Genomic DNA, 16,704 nt, shown 5'->3' with positions numbered 1-16,704 from the left:
CTCTCTCTCTCTCTCTCTCTCTCTCTCTCTCTCTCTCTCTCTCTCTCTCTCTCTCTCCTTCGTGCATAAGTTTCGCGGCTGATTACCATCCGTTCGGCACTTAGATCGTTCATTCGCTCGTATGCACGTATCTGCGTTTCCGTTCCGGCGTATTACTACGAAAGACGTGACGATACCCCCATACGTGAGTTATTTCCGCGCGGCACTTAACGAGCCGTGTCGCCCCGCCGTTTGTACGGTCGACGTCACTTCCGTCTAAGCAGGTTGAACAAACCTCTGTCCGTTGTTTTTCTAGGCCTGGACGATGGACGGTTCGACCTATACACGCGAATACATGCGGTCTCGGATATATAGAAGAATACTTGTTGCGCAAGAGAAAAAAAATTCAGCTTGAATTCCGAGTATTTTATTAAATGCATATCTCATTAATTTATTCAATATTTCTGCGAAAGATGTATAATATAATTTTGTTACATAAAATTATGAAGTCATAATCACATGCGTAATTATTTATATATATTACATTATATGTATTACATTAAAACTTCATTATGCATCGTAAATACAGTTAAAAATATACATATAATATTAATTGAAAATGTACATATTATCATCATTTTATGCCAAATGAAACATAATTATAAGGGATAAAGTTTCAGACTTTGATCTAATGAATAATATATTCCTTTATTATCTTACAAGCAATTATAACAGAGTTGCATAAATTATAGCTAAATACTACTGTACTACAACCATTTATGAATGTTCATGTTGTCGGAATAATTGGTTGCGTTAGATTACAAATTAACCAGCCATCCTACATGCTGATATTAATTTAATTTACGATGATGAAAATGATCTATCGTGACAAGAAAATTTAGGAGCTCCTTTCACAAAATATAATAACACTGATTTTAATGTAACTGTTTAGTTGCTTTTGTACGCTTTTTAAATGTAATCGACTATCACTAAAGCTTCTGATTTAAGAGTGAAATTTGATACATAGTGGTTACATTAATCTAAGATTAGAATCTCTTTGACTATAGATGTAGTCAAAAGAATAAAAATAATAAATAGTAATATAATAATAACAAATAAAAAGAATGTTGATCGAATTATAAAACGATATTATGACCATTATTACATACATAACATTACATTTTGAATGTGGTAAATTAATAAAGTCTAAAAAAAATATCTGAATAAAAAAATCGATTAAATTTATCTGCTATAGATATTAACATATATAAACATTAATTATTCTCTTTAAATTTTTTGGAATGAATCTCACTCCAAAACTATCTAAATTTTGTTTTTAATATATATGTTTCATATAGAAAATTCACAACTCTCTAAATTTTTTGTAATTAATCTTACTCTTAAAGAGTTAAAATTTTACCGTTCTTTTCTTGGATTGAGATTTACTGCAAAAAATTTAGAGAGATTTGTGAATTTTCTGCAATATAAAAAGATCTTATATATTGATACTTCTGTGTAATAATTTTTGTAATTTGTATACGTGTTGGTATTTGAGAAATGAACAATGGGATTTCCAGTTGCACCATGAAAGAAGAAAATCATGATACCTGGCAATGTTAAGCAAAAAGAGGTCGCAGCTATAAATTCAATGACGACTGGTTGATACATCGCTAAGAGGGGAGCTTATATATATTCGATGTTTCGCGTAAAAAAACGACTAACATGGCAAACCGTACGATTCTCGAGGACTTGTCACTGAATCACGGATTGTCAATGAAGAAATCCACTGCAGCCGCGATCTGTAGCCATTGCGATCCACGGAAATCCATGGAATGTCGATCTCCTCTATTTCTTTTACCATCGTCTTGTTCGCAAGTACGACGATAACATACTTTCGAATCGAGAATTTTAACTTGCGGAATCGACAATACTCACAAGGAATGCGGCCAGTTTTTACTCGCACAATTTGTTCGCGTTCAACTCTCGACTAAGTTTCTCGAAATGCAACAGCCAAAGAAGAGCGCAAAAAATATATTTAGAGCGTATTCTCGAAAATAATGCATGTTAGCGACATTATTCTATTCTTGAAAAAAATTCACAAAATCAATTGTTTAACTTTTAGTACCGAACCTTTATTATATATGATAGATCATTCATGTCATGGATTAATTTCATATGATAGATCATTCATGGATTTATTTCATCATTTTTACAAATAGATGTACAAAAATTATTAAATGATTTTTACACTCTTTATACTTTAACATCTTAAGAAAGTATTTGTAAAATTGTGTATTAAAAAAAAGAAAGAATATAAAGAGACTTATATTTCTAGCCAGATATTTCTAGAAAACTTTAAAGAAAAAGCATGCGAAAATAAAAGATTGACCCAATCATATGTTCCAAAAGTTAATAAAAGATATAATAAAAATAATCGTTTTCACTATAAATAAGTCCAGGAAAAACTGAGTTTCGTATCAAGTTTTCCTCAAGTCTATTTTGTGCTGACCGAAAAGCGAAATTCTAAGTTTAAAAATTTGTTGCATGCAACACGCGAAGAGAGAACTTTTATCGTATACCACCCAGAGCGAACGAAAACATTCGAAAATTTAGGTCATCATTCTATGGTGGTTCTAAATTTGGGCGTACGATCATCATCGTATAGAAGCTTGCGGTCTGTCGCGATCAGTGACACTCGATGTGCAGCAACTTAACGAGTACGAATGGCCCGTCATTGTGTGGAACGTATATCACAAAATTCAATTAGTCTAACGTCAAAAAAACAGCCAGTCAAACGGAGACTACAGAGACTATTTATGCGTCATTTTCATTAACGAGACGGCTGTCCAATTTTAAGAGCGCCCAAGGAAATATAAGAAATTAATGACACAGAAAGATAAAGTTACAAAAATAAAAATACAAACAGATATATTGAGCAGTATATTTATCTATTCAGTATTCATTTATCTATTTAGAGATGTATAAAAGTAATAAAATATTTATTAACATTTGACTTGAAACTAAATTTCCACTCTTTCCATAAATTATTATTTATGTTTTATTTCTTCTATTTTTTTAATTTATTAATTTAGCTAACAATTTAACTAATAAATTTAATTAATAAATAACTGACAATATAATATGAATTGCTGTCGTTTAAAATTACCAATACATGTTTTTTCAAAATTGATACAATGCTATGTATTTTCCTACAAAGATTTTGCGCAAGAAAACATCGTACGATGACACTCTCGTCACACCTCATTAATCCCGATCATTTCCATCATCATCTTCATCATCTCTCACTTCCGGTATCATTAACTAACATTCACGAGGCATCCTAACGGTGAGTAAATCCTCGTTTGCAAGAACCAGCTCGCCTAGTCGATCGATCGATCATTCCAATCGCAAGAATGTATTAGGACAGCCTCGGTTTCAGCGATAATTCTCGGTTGGAAAATCTCGTAGGAGTTTCTCCCGATGCGTACATTGAAAATGGCACGCGGCTGCATCCGGTGTAACAGAGTCATTTGAGTGGGAGGCAGATCATTATTACACATGATATGTTTTGATGCTTGATAAAAAAAAGTGTTTATAACTATAATTGCATGGTAAAATAATTATGCTTAAGAACTCCTTTTTTATGATGTTATAATAATATATATATGTAGTAGTTCTCAAATATGAAAAAATTATACTATAAATTATAATTTTAAACAATAATATAATGCAAAAATTAAGATATAAATGGTAAAATAAATTTTTATTTAGTAACTGCAATTGCAATTATATTGAATACAGCTGTTTTCTTAGATTTACTTACTATTTATAAGATAAGAAATAAAAAAATATACTATATTAAGAAAAAATTGAAGATTTTTAAGTAATGCGTGACACTGTTATTAATAGTATAATTGATTTGTACAGTTAAACAACTATAATTATATAGTTGTCCCAAAAAAATAAATTATTTAAATTATAGTAATTGCAATCATTTTTTCTCTCTCTTTCTATATGAAAAATTTCATTTTATTAAAAAAATAAAAAATTTTACTAAAAATTTTATTAAAGTTGTCTAGCTTTTTTGAAGTTTAATAGAATTTATGATTTAAAACACTTAGAAATTGTTTGACAAATTGGCTAAACTCTGATTTGAATGCTCCTACGTTGCGTATACACGACTTCGTTGTCACGCCAGGGCTTCGCGCACAACGACGCCGCGCTGTCTGGCCGTCAGCCGTTTCTCCTGACGCTTCTCTCTCGACTCTCTCACAGGAGAGAAATCATCTCGTGGCATCCCGCTCTCGTCCCTTCGCCCGAGGCAGTGCGTGACACTTGTTTAATGCGCGTGACGTGTCCACATGTGTGTAGGTAAACGTTTCCGAAGAAAAACATAAAAACAGGGAAAACAGGCTGTAGTTTTTCTGTTATTATTTATTACCATGGAAATGTCGCTTATTAGAGGCTCACTGGAATAGATCTAGAGAGTGCGCAAAACGTGGTATGAAGAAAATCACGATGTACATACTATATTTCAACGTGAAAGTAATCTTACTGCGTGCAAAACTCAGAATTAAAATAAAATCACGAAAAAAGACTCGGATTTTAAAATAGATAGCTAATTATATTAACATTAATTATATTATCAAGCGTGAGTTTAGCCTGAATTAAAAATCGCCTAGCTTGCAAGATTTTATTCTTGCGTGAATGAGAGCTTGATATTAATCAATGTCTCTTTAGATCTTCATGTGTTCACAGACTGATTTCGATTTCTATCTTTGTGTTGCAAATCGCAGGCTGCCTGCAGCAGCGAGACTTAAGTCAAAATTTTGCAATGGACATCGGAACCATTGATTGCATTAAGTTGCGGCGCGATTAACGATTCCGTGCGATCATTGATTTAAACAACCGCGAACGGTATCGCGGTCTTCATCACGGTGTGACTTACTCTAATTGGTTTCTGAACGGTCCGATGGAAATTTATGATAATATGTCGGCTCTCGGCCGCGAGCACTAACTGCTCGTGGTTGCTCGCGCAGAGCTGCGATAACTGCATCATCTGTAAATAAAGCATTGCGATTTGATGGCGGCCACCACTCATCGTCGCGAATAGATGCGTGCGGTTAAATCTAGAAAAGCTCTTCTAATACGCCTAGAAAGTAGTGCTATTACAATTACTCCGTTTTTCATTCGATAAACTAACAAACAAAGCACTTTATACTATTTTGAAAAAAAGGATCAGCTTACGAAATGTCGAATGAAGTAATTCTAATTTGGCGAACAAAAAATTATTTTTATAAATATTTAATAAATAATGCCAAACAGTTGATTATGTTATTATGTTTTTTAAAATTTAGAAAAAATTATTTTTAGTTATATTAACCGAACATAAGATTGGAATTGTTTCATAATATTTGGTAGCTATTATTAGACTTCTCTTTCAGTGTAGAGTTGATATTATTTTGAAAGCTTCGATTTCAAAAGTTCGAAATTTGAAGCTTCGAAAAATCGAGTTTTAAAGCTTCGAACCTTTAAAATTTCTAAATTTCAATCTTTGAAACTTCAAAGAATCAAAATTATAAAATCATTAATTTAATATAGCTAATAATAATATATTTTTATTAAAAATATACAAATATATTTTTATTTTTTTAATTTGCATTTCAAAAGTTCGAAGATTCAATTATTTCAAAATACCGAATGACTTTGAAGTTATCAAAAGTAATACAGTCTTTACTTCATACTGATACTTCTGTAGTTGTTAGAGATTGATTACATTGATACATTGATTTTAATAGATAATAACACACTTTACTGATTAATGGTATGTTATTATAATAGGCAATAATTTCTAGAAATAATGAAGTACTATACGAGTATATTTAATGCTTCTAAAATTCTTGGAAAGATGCATTGCGGAACGATGCATGATTCGTTTAGTGCTACACTCCAACCTGCAATTAAAAGTTGGGACAATTTTCTCGGTATTCCTCTTCCGGTGAGAACGGTGATTATGTCGTGTAGCGGCGCAGCGTGATGGTTATTAAAAACTAGATCCGCATCGGGCATGCAAGATCGTGTTCAAATCGTTATAACGGTGCGGCATAGAAATGCGCATATGCACGAGCGTGACAAGAGGACATTTATCCTGCGCTAATGACCGTTTCCTGTCATCCGATTTCTGCAGTATGCCACCTTAGAAACGCGCCTGTCTCTGCTCACGCTCGGTTTGATCGCTCGATAAGGAGCTTCTCGGGTCAGAGAGCTCTCGTGTTGCGGACCGACATCCCGCTTGGATAATCATCGCTGTCCTCATCGTCATCCGTGGATGTGTACTTTCTACATAGAGACCGCGTTCGCAGAAGAAATGACACGCTTTCGGTGCGAGTTCTGACGAATTGGACGCGCTAATTATCGAGCGTGGGTACTTTCCTCTCATGCGGCATGCAGTATAATTACGGTAAGCCCGAGTTGTAACTGGATTAATTTGCGCGAGAGATAAGGATGTGAAGCTTGTTAATTTCTTAGTTAAAACCGTACGTTGCTCTGGAAAAATTTATATTAAACGAAATATGTATCAGGCTTTTCATAATACAATTTTTTAAATATAATTTTTATCGTTAATACGAAATAATAATATAAAAAGAAACAAGTATTACGCTTCAAATGTTCTTTATTCGTATTTACACTAAATCTCGCAAGTTTCTCACGCTTCTGTTCATGTAGATATACTTAGACTGCAGATTAAAAGTATCTCTGCTTGTAATAAAAATATCACTCGTAATATAAATTATGAAAAATTAAAAATTCTAGAAACCTTTACAAAATAAATCTCGAAGGAGTAAAAGATAATGAAATCCTTTCTGAATATCTTGGAAAAATAACATTCTGAATATTTTTGCAATATATAAATACTATATTTTAAAAATACTTATAGAGTCATAAAGTCATAAAGAATTAATAAAAATAAATTTCTATACAAAAATTGTTGTTAAGACAAAACTCGATTGTAAATTAATTATAAAGCAGTAGAATAAGAGGAAGTGCAATAAACTCAGAACACAAATGTCGTACATGAATTTCTGCTTAATGAGACGCATTATACAGCTGCGTTTTTCCGAATAAATACATAAAATTTACAGTACACCGACCGTCGTATTATGGGAAAAAGCGCCGCTCGTCGATACGGGTATCGGAGGTAGAAACGGGGCAAGTCGCGTTCGTTCGCGCGAATTTATGGCAACCGGTTTGCGCGATCGACGGAGGAATGTCGGCTGTCGTTTGCGCTTGTCAACTTGCGCGAGAGAAAGAGACACATTGTTGTCGTCGCTTCGTTCCCTGTCGCGCCTTCCCGACAATCCGCGGTACTTTTCAAAGAGATTAGAGAGATGCCTCGGAAAAACCACGGATAATGATCGATATTCCTTTGAATGCCGGAGGAAAAATACGGTATCTCTGAGTCTCCGTGAATCAGCAATCTTTATTTAGTTGAACAATTTAAGTTCATCGTTAACCGTTCACCTATGATTCTCATTCACGCTCAGGTGTGCAAGTATTATAATCTCCAGAGAACGATGTCGATTGTATAATGAGGTTCGAAAGATCGGAATTTATTCAGCCACGTCATTGAAATCCTTTAATCCAGGAATATATACCTGATGAAAAGACACGAACAATGTTATTCACTTTTCCTTTTTGCTTTTACAATTCCTAGTTATGATTTCAGAATGAAATTATAAAATTGAAATTATGAGAGTTTTTATCTTTGGAGAAACGTGAGGAATCTAAGCGGAATGATTTCAATTAAATTATTTTAATAAAACGACACTGTATATAGGTCGAATACATTTTACAGCTACTGTCAACCCTCTGTTAGAGAAAAAATTTCCAAGTATTATTACCATTTATGTATTATAACAATATAAAGTATTTCATTCCCAAGGATATGCAGTCGTCTTCAACATGATGGCTGCTTTTTAACCAATCAAAAATTTAGAATAAGCATTTGATTGGTTATTCTGATACAGGACAAATATTTGATTGGTTGTCTTAATTTAGTCTGCCGGCCATTATGTGCAATGAAATACCTTATATTCTTATACTATGATTATTACCACCATGCCTTGCCAATGGCGTGACTGTGATATGCAGGTGCGAATGGTGCGACGTGGAATCGTGCCGCGCAGTCTGCCAGCGCGGCGTTCTCCGCGGTTGCGTGTACCGAACCTGTTTCCAGGTTTTACGCACCGGCGAAGCCGGCGACCCGGGTGCGTACGTGTAATTATGCCTACCACTACTCTTTCCCCTGCTTGAAGGTGTTCTGAATGCGAGAGCGTTCGTAATGTTGGAAGGATAGAAAAAGCGTCGTGTAAGAAAAAAGGAAAACGGAAAAGGGGCGATTATATGCAAAAGGAGAAGAAGGTAGATCAGTAAGCGGGAAAGGACGCAATGGAAAGGAAAAAAAGGAAGAAAACGCAGAGGAAATGCAGATTTAAAGTACGGATAAAAGAAGACCAAGTGTGAAATGAGAGAATCATGTACAGGCAAAAAAATTGATAAAGGAAAATCCGAGGAGAGGATTATACATGAGGGAACATCTATTGATATTGGAGGGGATAAAATGAAGCAGAAAAGAATAGGAAGAAACTGAAACAGCGAAGCTGTAAAGAAAGAACAGCGAAAAAGGTGGAAAGGCAGTTGGATAGAGTATCTTTTATAACAACTTTCTTGCCCGGTAATTAACTGTTTGCCAATTAATGAGTTGACCGTGAAATCCCTCTACTCGGATTCTTCTGTCTCCCTCTTTTCGTCCGGATTATTATTCTCCCTTGTCCAAGCACATGCATGTAATCATGTAAGTACGTGTGTCTGTATCGTGGTAAAAGGCTACATAAAACTGGCTACCGCACCAGCAAATAATTACTCTCAGTTCGCTTGTTGTACTTCTGTATTCGCGACGATAGGACATCGATGATACTTCTACATGTTCTACATTCTCATCTTCTCCTTCCATTCTTGTCTAGCATTAGCGTGTGCTTGTTTAACGTGATAGCAATTTTCGTAACCTCCCCGTAACGTGAGTTAACAAGCTGACGATCAATTTAATTTGCCGCACTTTCTAAAAGTTTAAAAGTTTTGCTGATATCTACTGTGTGTATTAATAATTAAAAGATAGTGATGCACGATATTAGAATTTGATTAAATAAAAGACGTATACATTAAACCGATGGTATTAAATATGTCCTTATTAAATAAATTGTTGTACCACAACAATTTTGATATTAAATGTATTTTAGGAAGAGAATTTTTCTTCATAAATATTGATCCATTCTGCCTTGCCTATTTACGCTTATATATTAACTATTTCAAATTTAATTAAAATAATTGCAGTATAAAATAATATCGATTAAATGTTATTATATTATATGTTATATATAATTCGAAAATTATAATATTGTCATAAAAAATGTCAGGTCACTTGTCAAATCTTTTTAACGTAATACCTTTACGATATATATATATACGATAAATACGGACAGCTAAATGTACTTCCTCTAAATGGTTCAATTTATTGCCTTCGTCAGAACGGACGGCGTGGCTCCAAACCACTCTGGAGAAGCAGCAATTTTCGAGAACCAGATCGAAGTAGGGCACGAAAACGTGGTTGATATATCGAGCACGATAATATGACTGTTGTTAAACCGACCCAATTGCCGCAAATTGCCACTGTCGTTGATTCGACAAACACAGGGATCAAAAGACGCGCGAGAGATCTCTTTTCGGTGGTCACAGGCGCAGAGAGTGAAAGGTTTTATTAATAACAATTATAGGGAGGATCTCGAACGAAAACGATCTCTGGCAAAAGAGGAAAAGGTATCCAATCGTCCGACAGCGAAAGTCCCGGATGTCTCTATTCCTTTACACGGATATACGCAGCCGCCGGTACGTCATTTTACCAAATTAAGTTACGCGTGATGCTCACGTATAAATTATCCCTATAAAACGCATCAGTCATTCCTCTACTTTCTCTTGTCTGCGTATACGTTTGCGTTATGTGTGAGAAGATTCGGCTTCAAAAAAATTCTTTAATCTTGTGAAATTGATGTAGGCATAATCTAGTATCATTTGAAAATTTAAAGCTACTACGGTAGAATTATTTAAAATTAGTGTGTCGCAAAAAATCTTTAAGTGTGCCGCAAAAATTGTAAAGAAGATAAAAAGAAGCGAACAAAGAAATAAGTAAGTTAGAAATAAGTAAAAAAGCAAGTGAGTAAAATATAAAAAACTTTTTTTTAATTGTGAATATGATCAAAATTGTATTTACTCTTATTTGAATCAAAGATGTCATCATTGCAATAAAATCAATTTTAAAACAATAAAATAAAAAATTAAAAAAGAAATAAAAAGTACAACTTTATTTTTTATTTCTGAATGTCATGTGATATATCTCAAAAATGCTAATACTTCACAAAACTTGATTCGTTATTTAATATAATGCAGCAAATTGAAAAAGGCTGAAAAAAACGTACTAAGCTTTTTAAAAATTATTAATCTTTCTTTCTGAGATTTTATGAAGTTTTCTCATTGATTTCATTCAAACTCTAGAATCCTAATAAAAAAGAACGAGAATTTGGGAGATGCTGGTCCATCGAAATAAAGGGAAAATGCAAAAATTGAACGGATCTATTCATGCAATCGTACTGTTGTGATAATTTTGCTGGATTACGTTATTGTGAAGCGAGAATCTCGTCACAACATGTTCAATCACGGACAATATTACGTGTCGCTTCCTCATATCAATCGATCGTACGTTTTGCAAAGCATGTTCCTTTTTGTCTCGCAAAATCGTTTCACGAGAACGTCAACGCCGGAGGGTCCGCGCCGCTCCGCCTTTTGCTTTCGTAAGGCCATCGATTCGGTAGAAGATCATTACACTTTACGTGTGCATGTCTCATCAACGACCAGCTTTCACCCGGTAAATGCATACGTCGGTCAGTGCTTTCCATTCGGAGTGCAAGGTCGACGTCAACCAAAATTCCTTTTACAGCACCTTCTGGCTGAACAGTTTAATTTTGTTGATGTAAAATTTTGTTGATGTTGAAATAAAGAGGAAAAATATGAGGAAGTAATAGATATTATCTTTATCTCTAATATTAAATGAATTTCACATGTTAAACCTGCTGTTTTATACATACACATGCGATTACAAATTGCGATTATAAATTATAAAGGAATATGCTCAAAATCTTCTCTTATAATTTTCTAAAAGAAGTAAAAAAAAATATCTTTCAATGTTGGACTTTAAAGATACACGTAATTTTTTTATTGTTAATTCTCTGGTTAATAAATTTAAATCTATAAAAAATAAATAAAATACAATCCAACTTTTATAAAATATACAGTACAAACTCGTTATTAAAGCTTTTACTTTTATGTAAAAATTTTTTCAGATTTTTTTTACAGTTTGGAATAATATAAAAATCTGTAATGAAGTTCAAAAACACAGATTGTGAATAAAAAATGAAATTTTACATTGTGATGAAAGATTGATATTATCTTAAATATTATCTCTTAATTCTTTACAATTTTACCTTCTCATATTCTTATCGCAAAAAAGATATTAATTGGTATCTTCATTATCTCGAAATAATCGAGAGATTATTTTGGTTTGTCAACACATTGGCACATCACACTCAGTTTTGGCATTTGCAAACTAATCTTACCTAATAGTAAGTAACCTCGCGTTACTAAGTAAATGTAATACTGTCCGTATGACGAAGGTGACAGCAATTTAATAACCGAGGTCTAAGATAGACGAATAAAATGGCTTACGCGAGAATCAATGGACCTTGGATGTAAACCAGGTCAATGCGATAATAAAATAGTAAAACGCAGGCAGAAAATAAATCGCTTTATGAACTTGGCACTTTCCCTTGCGATGATATCGGCGCGTCGCTACATTTTCTGCTCGGTACATTTTGATTAATCTCAATTCAGCGGCCACAAGTATTCCTTCAACGAGGTTTTATTAATCGTTAGAGAACGCTTGATCTAAAATTAAACGCGTCATAACTAATGTATTTATTTTTGCAATTCAACAATTCTGGAACATTAAATCTTCTATAATCTTCTTAGAACTTTAATATTTGGAAATCTGACAATTCTTGCCAGATTCTCTACTTGAAAGTTTGCATATTCAGCCATTTTCACATAAGAATTTTGAAATGTGCTTGTCTCATGATAAATGAGACTAAACTTTTATATTACATAATTCCGATATTTATATTCAAGAATTATATTTCTGTTACATAATATTAATCAAGAATTAATATAAAAGATATTTATAATTTTTTTCATTTCAATGTTTCATTTCAAGCATGTTCCATCGATCATATTCGACGTATGCACAAAGTATTCGTAAGATATTCTTTATTCAGAAAGGCGACGATCGACAGTCATCTAATCGGCTTCGCAACATCTTGCGAGTCACTGTGGCTACAAATTTGGCGAGACTTTCGCGCATCAGCAGACGCTTCGAATACGTATATTCATTCATCCGAACGCGTAAAACGCGCTTTCTCCCCATCTAAGGACATTTGTTTGAAAAATCCTCACGCCAGTTTTTTTCCACAGCTCGTTTCGTGCACGATCGCCAGATAAATTTTCTATTTATTAAACATACAACCGTGCGTAACGATCTGACTTCCGGTAAGAGCTTGCCACTTGTCGCAGCTGTTGCTGGCAAGCACGCATGTGCACGCATATGCGTGAGCCCTTTATGGACGTGAAAGTCGTCAATCATACTCAATATCGTAGTACTATCTATCGATTATTTCAAAGTTTTTTTTAAAATGTCAGTTGCGACAGATCCCAATAATAAAAAATAATTCTTGCTTAGTAGGTTATGTTATGCAGCAGAAAGGAAAGCGCGTTTTTACGTAAAATGTTCCAGACAGACCGGAAAATACCATAGAAATAAAATCAACAATTTTAAAGATGAGTTTATTTTTTTATTAAAAATAAAATTTTATATTAAATATCGTGCAAGAAAAAGATGCAAATAAAAAAATTCTTTAGAGTTATCGTTGGATATATCTGGGACAATGCGTTATGAATTGACCTCATCGGAGAGCAATTCTTCCTTCTAAAAGTTAATATCTTCCTACAGAAAAATATTGGCATATGGACGACCGGATAATAGCCTGCTTTCGGTTCGTCACGCGCGATAGAGCAAACTCCAAGGAGCTTATCGATGGATTGCAACCGCGGCAGATCGATCCATTATTCACTGCTTCTCAAAACCAAGATCGATACGCGATACGATACACAAATCAATGTCGAAACTCAGCGTCTACAAAGACACGATCGATTTGCCATGATATCATCTCTTTTGTGGCGTCGGTACATTCTACACGTGTATAAATCCGAACGATTCTCCTTTCGCGATCGCACAGATCGATCCACGCGATCTCGGTCGACCGAGCCGGATATAATTGATTTAGACTCCGTCGAAATGCTTTTAACTCTGATTTGCGATGCGTGCTCCTTCACCAGAGTTACAGTCAATACTTCCTCGAGAGAGCAACCCAGTAACACTTCCACTTGGTAATTCGCATAGATTGATCTTTATGATCATCGGCCGACTCGTAGATTCGCTGCGCTTATTTCGGATCTGTATTTAATCCACGTGGTATGCGATGAGTGAAGTCGGAATGACATGAGTTGTAGGTCATCGTACTCCGACCGCTCGTATAATACGACTGATTATCTCAACGACGTGCGAAGTAAAGTTCATGGAAATATGAGGAGATGCAGAAACACTTTTTTGAGTTATAATTTGATAGATTTTTATCTAAAAACATTCAATTAATTGAAAGTCATCATTGTCTCTAAGTTACAATAATGACATTTCATAATAAAAAAAAAATGACAAATATTTTCGCAATAAATAACATGACAAATTTCATAAGTTTCCAAATTAGTGTATTGCTATTCATAGCTAGATCATTACGATACATTCAATTGCGTACTCCAGCGCGAGCTTTCCAAAGTAATTAACTGCGAGTTTATCCCCGTCACGTGACAATCGTTAATTGTTATTCCATTCGTTTATTCACTGTTCCACGGATAGTCGTAGAAATAGCACGGATGCTTTCGTTCAACGCATAGCAATGACCATATATGCGAACGTGTCATAAAAGCCACAATAATGTGTGGCTCAAATATCAATATTTCATTATCATACATCATAGATTATCAAGCAAGAATATCAATGAGATGGAGTTAAGTTGGTCTGTAAGCGTATATGTAAATTAACATATTTTATCTATTTTCCAATTTAAACTCTTTAAAATCTAGCAACTAAGAGCAATTATATTGTGCTATTTATTATTTGCATCTAATTATATATTAACTTAGGTTGTTTTCCTTTAAGGCAACACAGTTGACACAAGTGACGTTCTCTTCTTGGCTAGAATCAGTAAAAATAAATAGAAACTGAACGATGTTTTCGTATTTTCTAAAAAGAAAGCAATCTGAGTTAATACATAAATAGATGCAAATAATAAATAGCGTTGTGATTAGACTGATATTTAGACGTGATAGACAATAATTGCTTTATTTGTTAGAATTTCAAGTTTGAGTTAAAAAGCAGATAAAATATGTCGGCGGCTGTGTTTAAATAATATATAAAACAGATAACATATAAAGCAATGATAAATATTAATAACATAGAAATCTACGTGTGACGTCATTAAAAAAACTTTTATAAAACGAGATTCAAATCGTTCTACTTGTGACCATGAAATTCTAAGAAATATTTAAATATAAAAGCTACCCTTGTTTCCTTCAATTGACCTCCAGCCTAATCTGACATTTCCATCTTGAGATCGCTTCTAGATCTCATCATCTATTGGGAAATTCTCAAGAGAGTGCTCGAAAGATGCGATGAGAATTTCAAAAGATAGAAATTGCGAAGGAAAGAAAAATAAGTTTACTGAGAAATAGGGCAAAAAAATAGCGTAAAAGCAACGAAATTGAAGTAATTCCTGCAAATCTCTTTAGAACGAAAATTACGTAAAATGCGAAAGTCGATAGTAATAGAATTGGGTTTAATTCCAATAAAATTAATTGAAATGCTTCGTCGCATCTTTGCGTATCCGCGCGTTTGCATAACACTTCCCGTACGTGCTTCTTATCGAATAATTTGATGTGTACTCACGCTTTTGCCGTGGCTCGTGCTGTGGTGCGTGTGATGCGTGTCGAGTTTCATATTGGCGCAACGATTAAGGGCGTGCAGACGCCGGAAAAGGCTCTGCAGTGAGTCGGCCTCGAGGAAAGGGTGGTCCTTGGCTACGCCGGAAACGTCAATCGGAAACTGATAGTCTGAAAAACGAAAATAGTGAATTGTCATTCCTCACGCGCTCGATTATCGCAAAAGATAGGATAAGATATCGCGCTTATGTGCGTATTTGCATTAACAAAAAATTACATCGCAGCGATATTTGATATCGTCAAAAACATTCGTATCAGCTGCGTTTGCAACGCATTCAGAATCATTCGATTATTATCAAATACGATAAATACGATACGCCATGAATGGAAACCCACTCACCAAACTCATATCCAGTTCATGGGCATTAATCTCCTCGTGAATTCGAAAAGGGCTCATCATATTGATTGTACAGTTGTTATGCTGTTTAAATCTTCTTCTTGTATTTTTTGCACAACACGTTTGAATTCGAATAAAGGAGTAAAACGCACGTTTCATTTCTATGGTCTCTATAGTCATTATTATGACATCCCACTAAATTCTATAATGTTTAAAACATATTTTTGATTTCTTATATCATGTTGTAAATTTAATTAAAATCAATTCAAATAATATATTGAATACGCTAAATGCAAGTTTATATTGAATACGCTAAATACAAGGAATACGCTGTGAATGAACCAAATCCATGTCTATTTAGTCCAAAGATATTAATCTCCTTGTGAATTCAAAGAAGATCTATCATACGTTGTCATGCCGCTTAATTCTTCTTGTATTTTTTTGTACAAAATGTTTGAAATAAAAAACTAGAAATGTATTTCATTTCTACGTGATTATTTTTATGATACAGCCTATTAAATTTCATAATGTCTAACTATAATTAATTTCTTGTAAATTTAATTAAATTTCAAATAACGCATTTATGTCGAATACACTAAATGCGTATAAGTATATATGCTGTGAATAAACCAATCCAAATCCATTTAGTTCATTTTCTGTGAACATTAATCTCCTCGTGAATTTGAAAATCCATCACATGTTGATTGTGCCGTTGTCACTCCGTTCAATTGTTCTTGTATTTTTTTACAAGTACAAAATGTTTGAATTCGAAATTAAAAAGTAGAAACGCGCATTTTATTTCTAGTCATTATTATGCTATTAAATTTTATAATGTCTGAAACATTTCTCTACAATTAATTTCTTACATTGCCTTGTAAATTTAATTAAAATGCAATCAAATAACACATTTGTAATATTAAACAGAAACATTTCTTTATACTTCTTTTATCATGAAAAACAAATAAACAAAATTATATAAAAATTGAAATATAAAAATATACGAAAACTTATAAATTCTGTAGCAACATGGCTATCCTGTGTTACACAAAAATTGTTAAATATCGTGTAATATGACTTCGAAAAATAAACGCTATGCTATTATATTAACACGAACA

The 16,704-nt window shown here is 33.6% G+C and overlaps 1 protein-coding gene across 3 annotated transcripts in view; it reads right to left on the bottom strand.

Annotated features, from left to right (window-relative positions):
- The window catches only part of LOC108686774 (rho GTPase-activating protein 7), a 250,438-nt gene that overhangs the window by 9,833 nt on the left and 223,901 nt on the right, over positions 1 to 16,704 (bottom strand). For all 3 annotated transcript variants that reach the window (XM_018192238.1, XM_018192237.1, XM_018192239.1), the window contains exon 10: positions 15,200 to 15,363. In XM_018192238.1, coding sequence (XP_018047727.1) covers positions 15,200 to 15,363 — 164 coding nt within the window. The remainder of the gene's footprint in view (positions 1 to 15,199; positions 15,364 to 16,704) is intronic.

The sequence above is a fragment of the Atta colombica genome, unplaced genomic scaffold, assembly GCF_001594045.1.
Source record: "Atta colombica isolate Treedump-2 unplaced genomic scaffold, Acol1.0 scaffold189, whole genome shotgun sequence".
NCBI lineage: Eukaryota > Metazoa > Arthropoda > Insecta > Hymenoptera > Formicidae > Atta > Atta colombica.
This window is presented reverse-complemented; position numbering and strand designations above follow the sequence as displayed.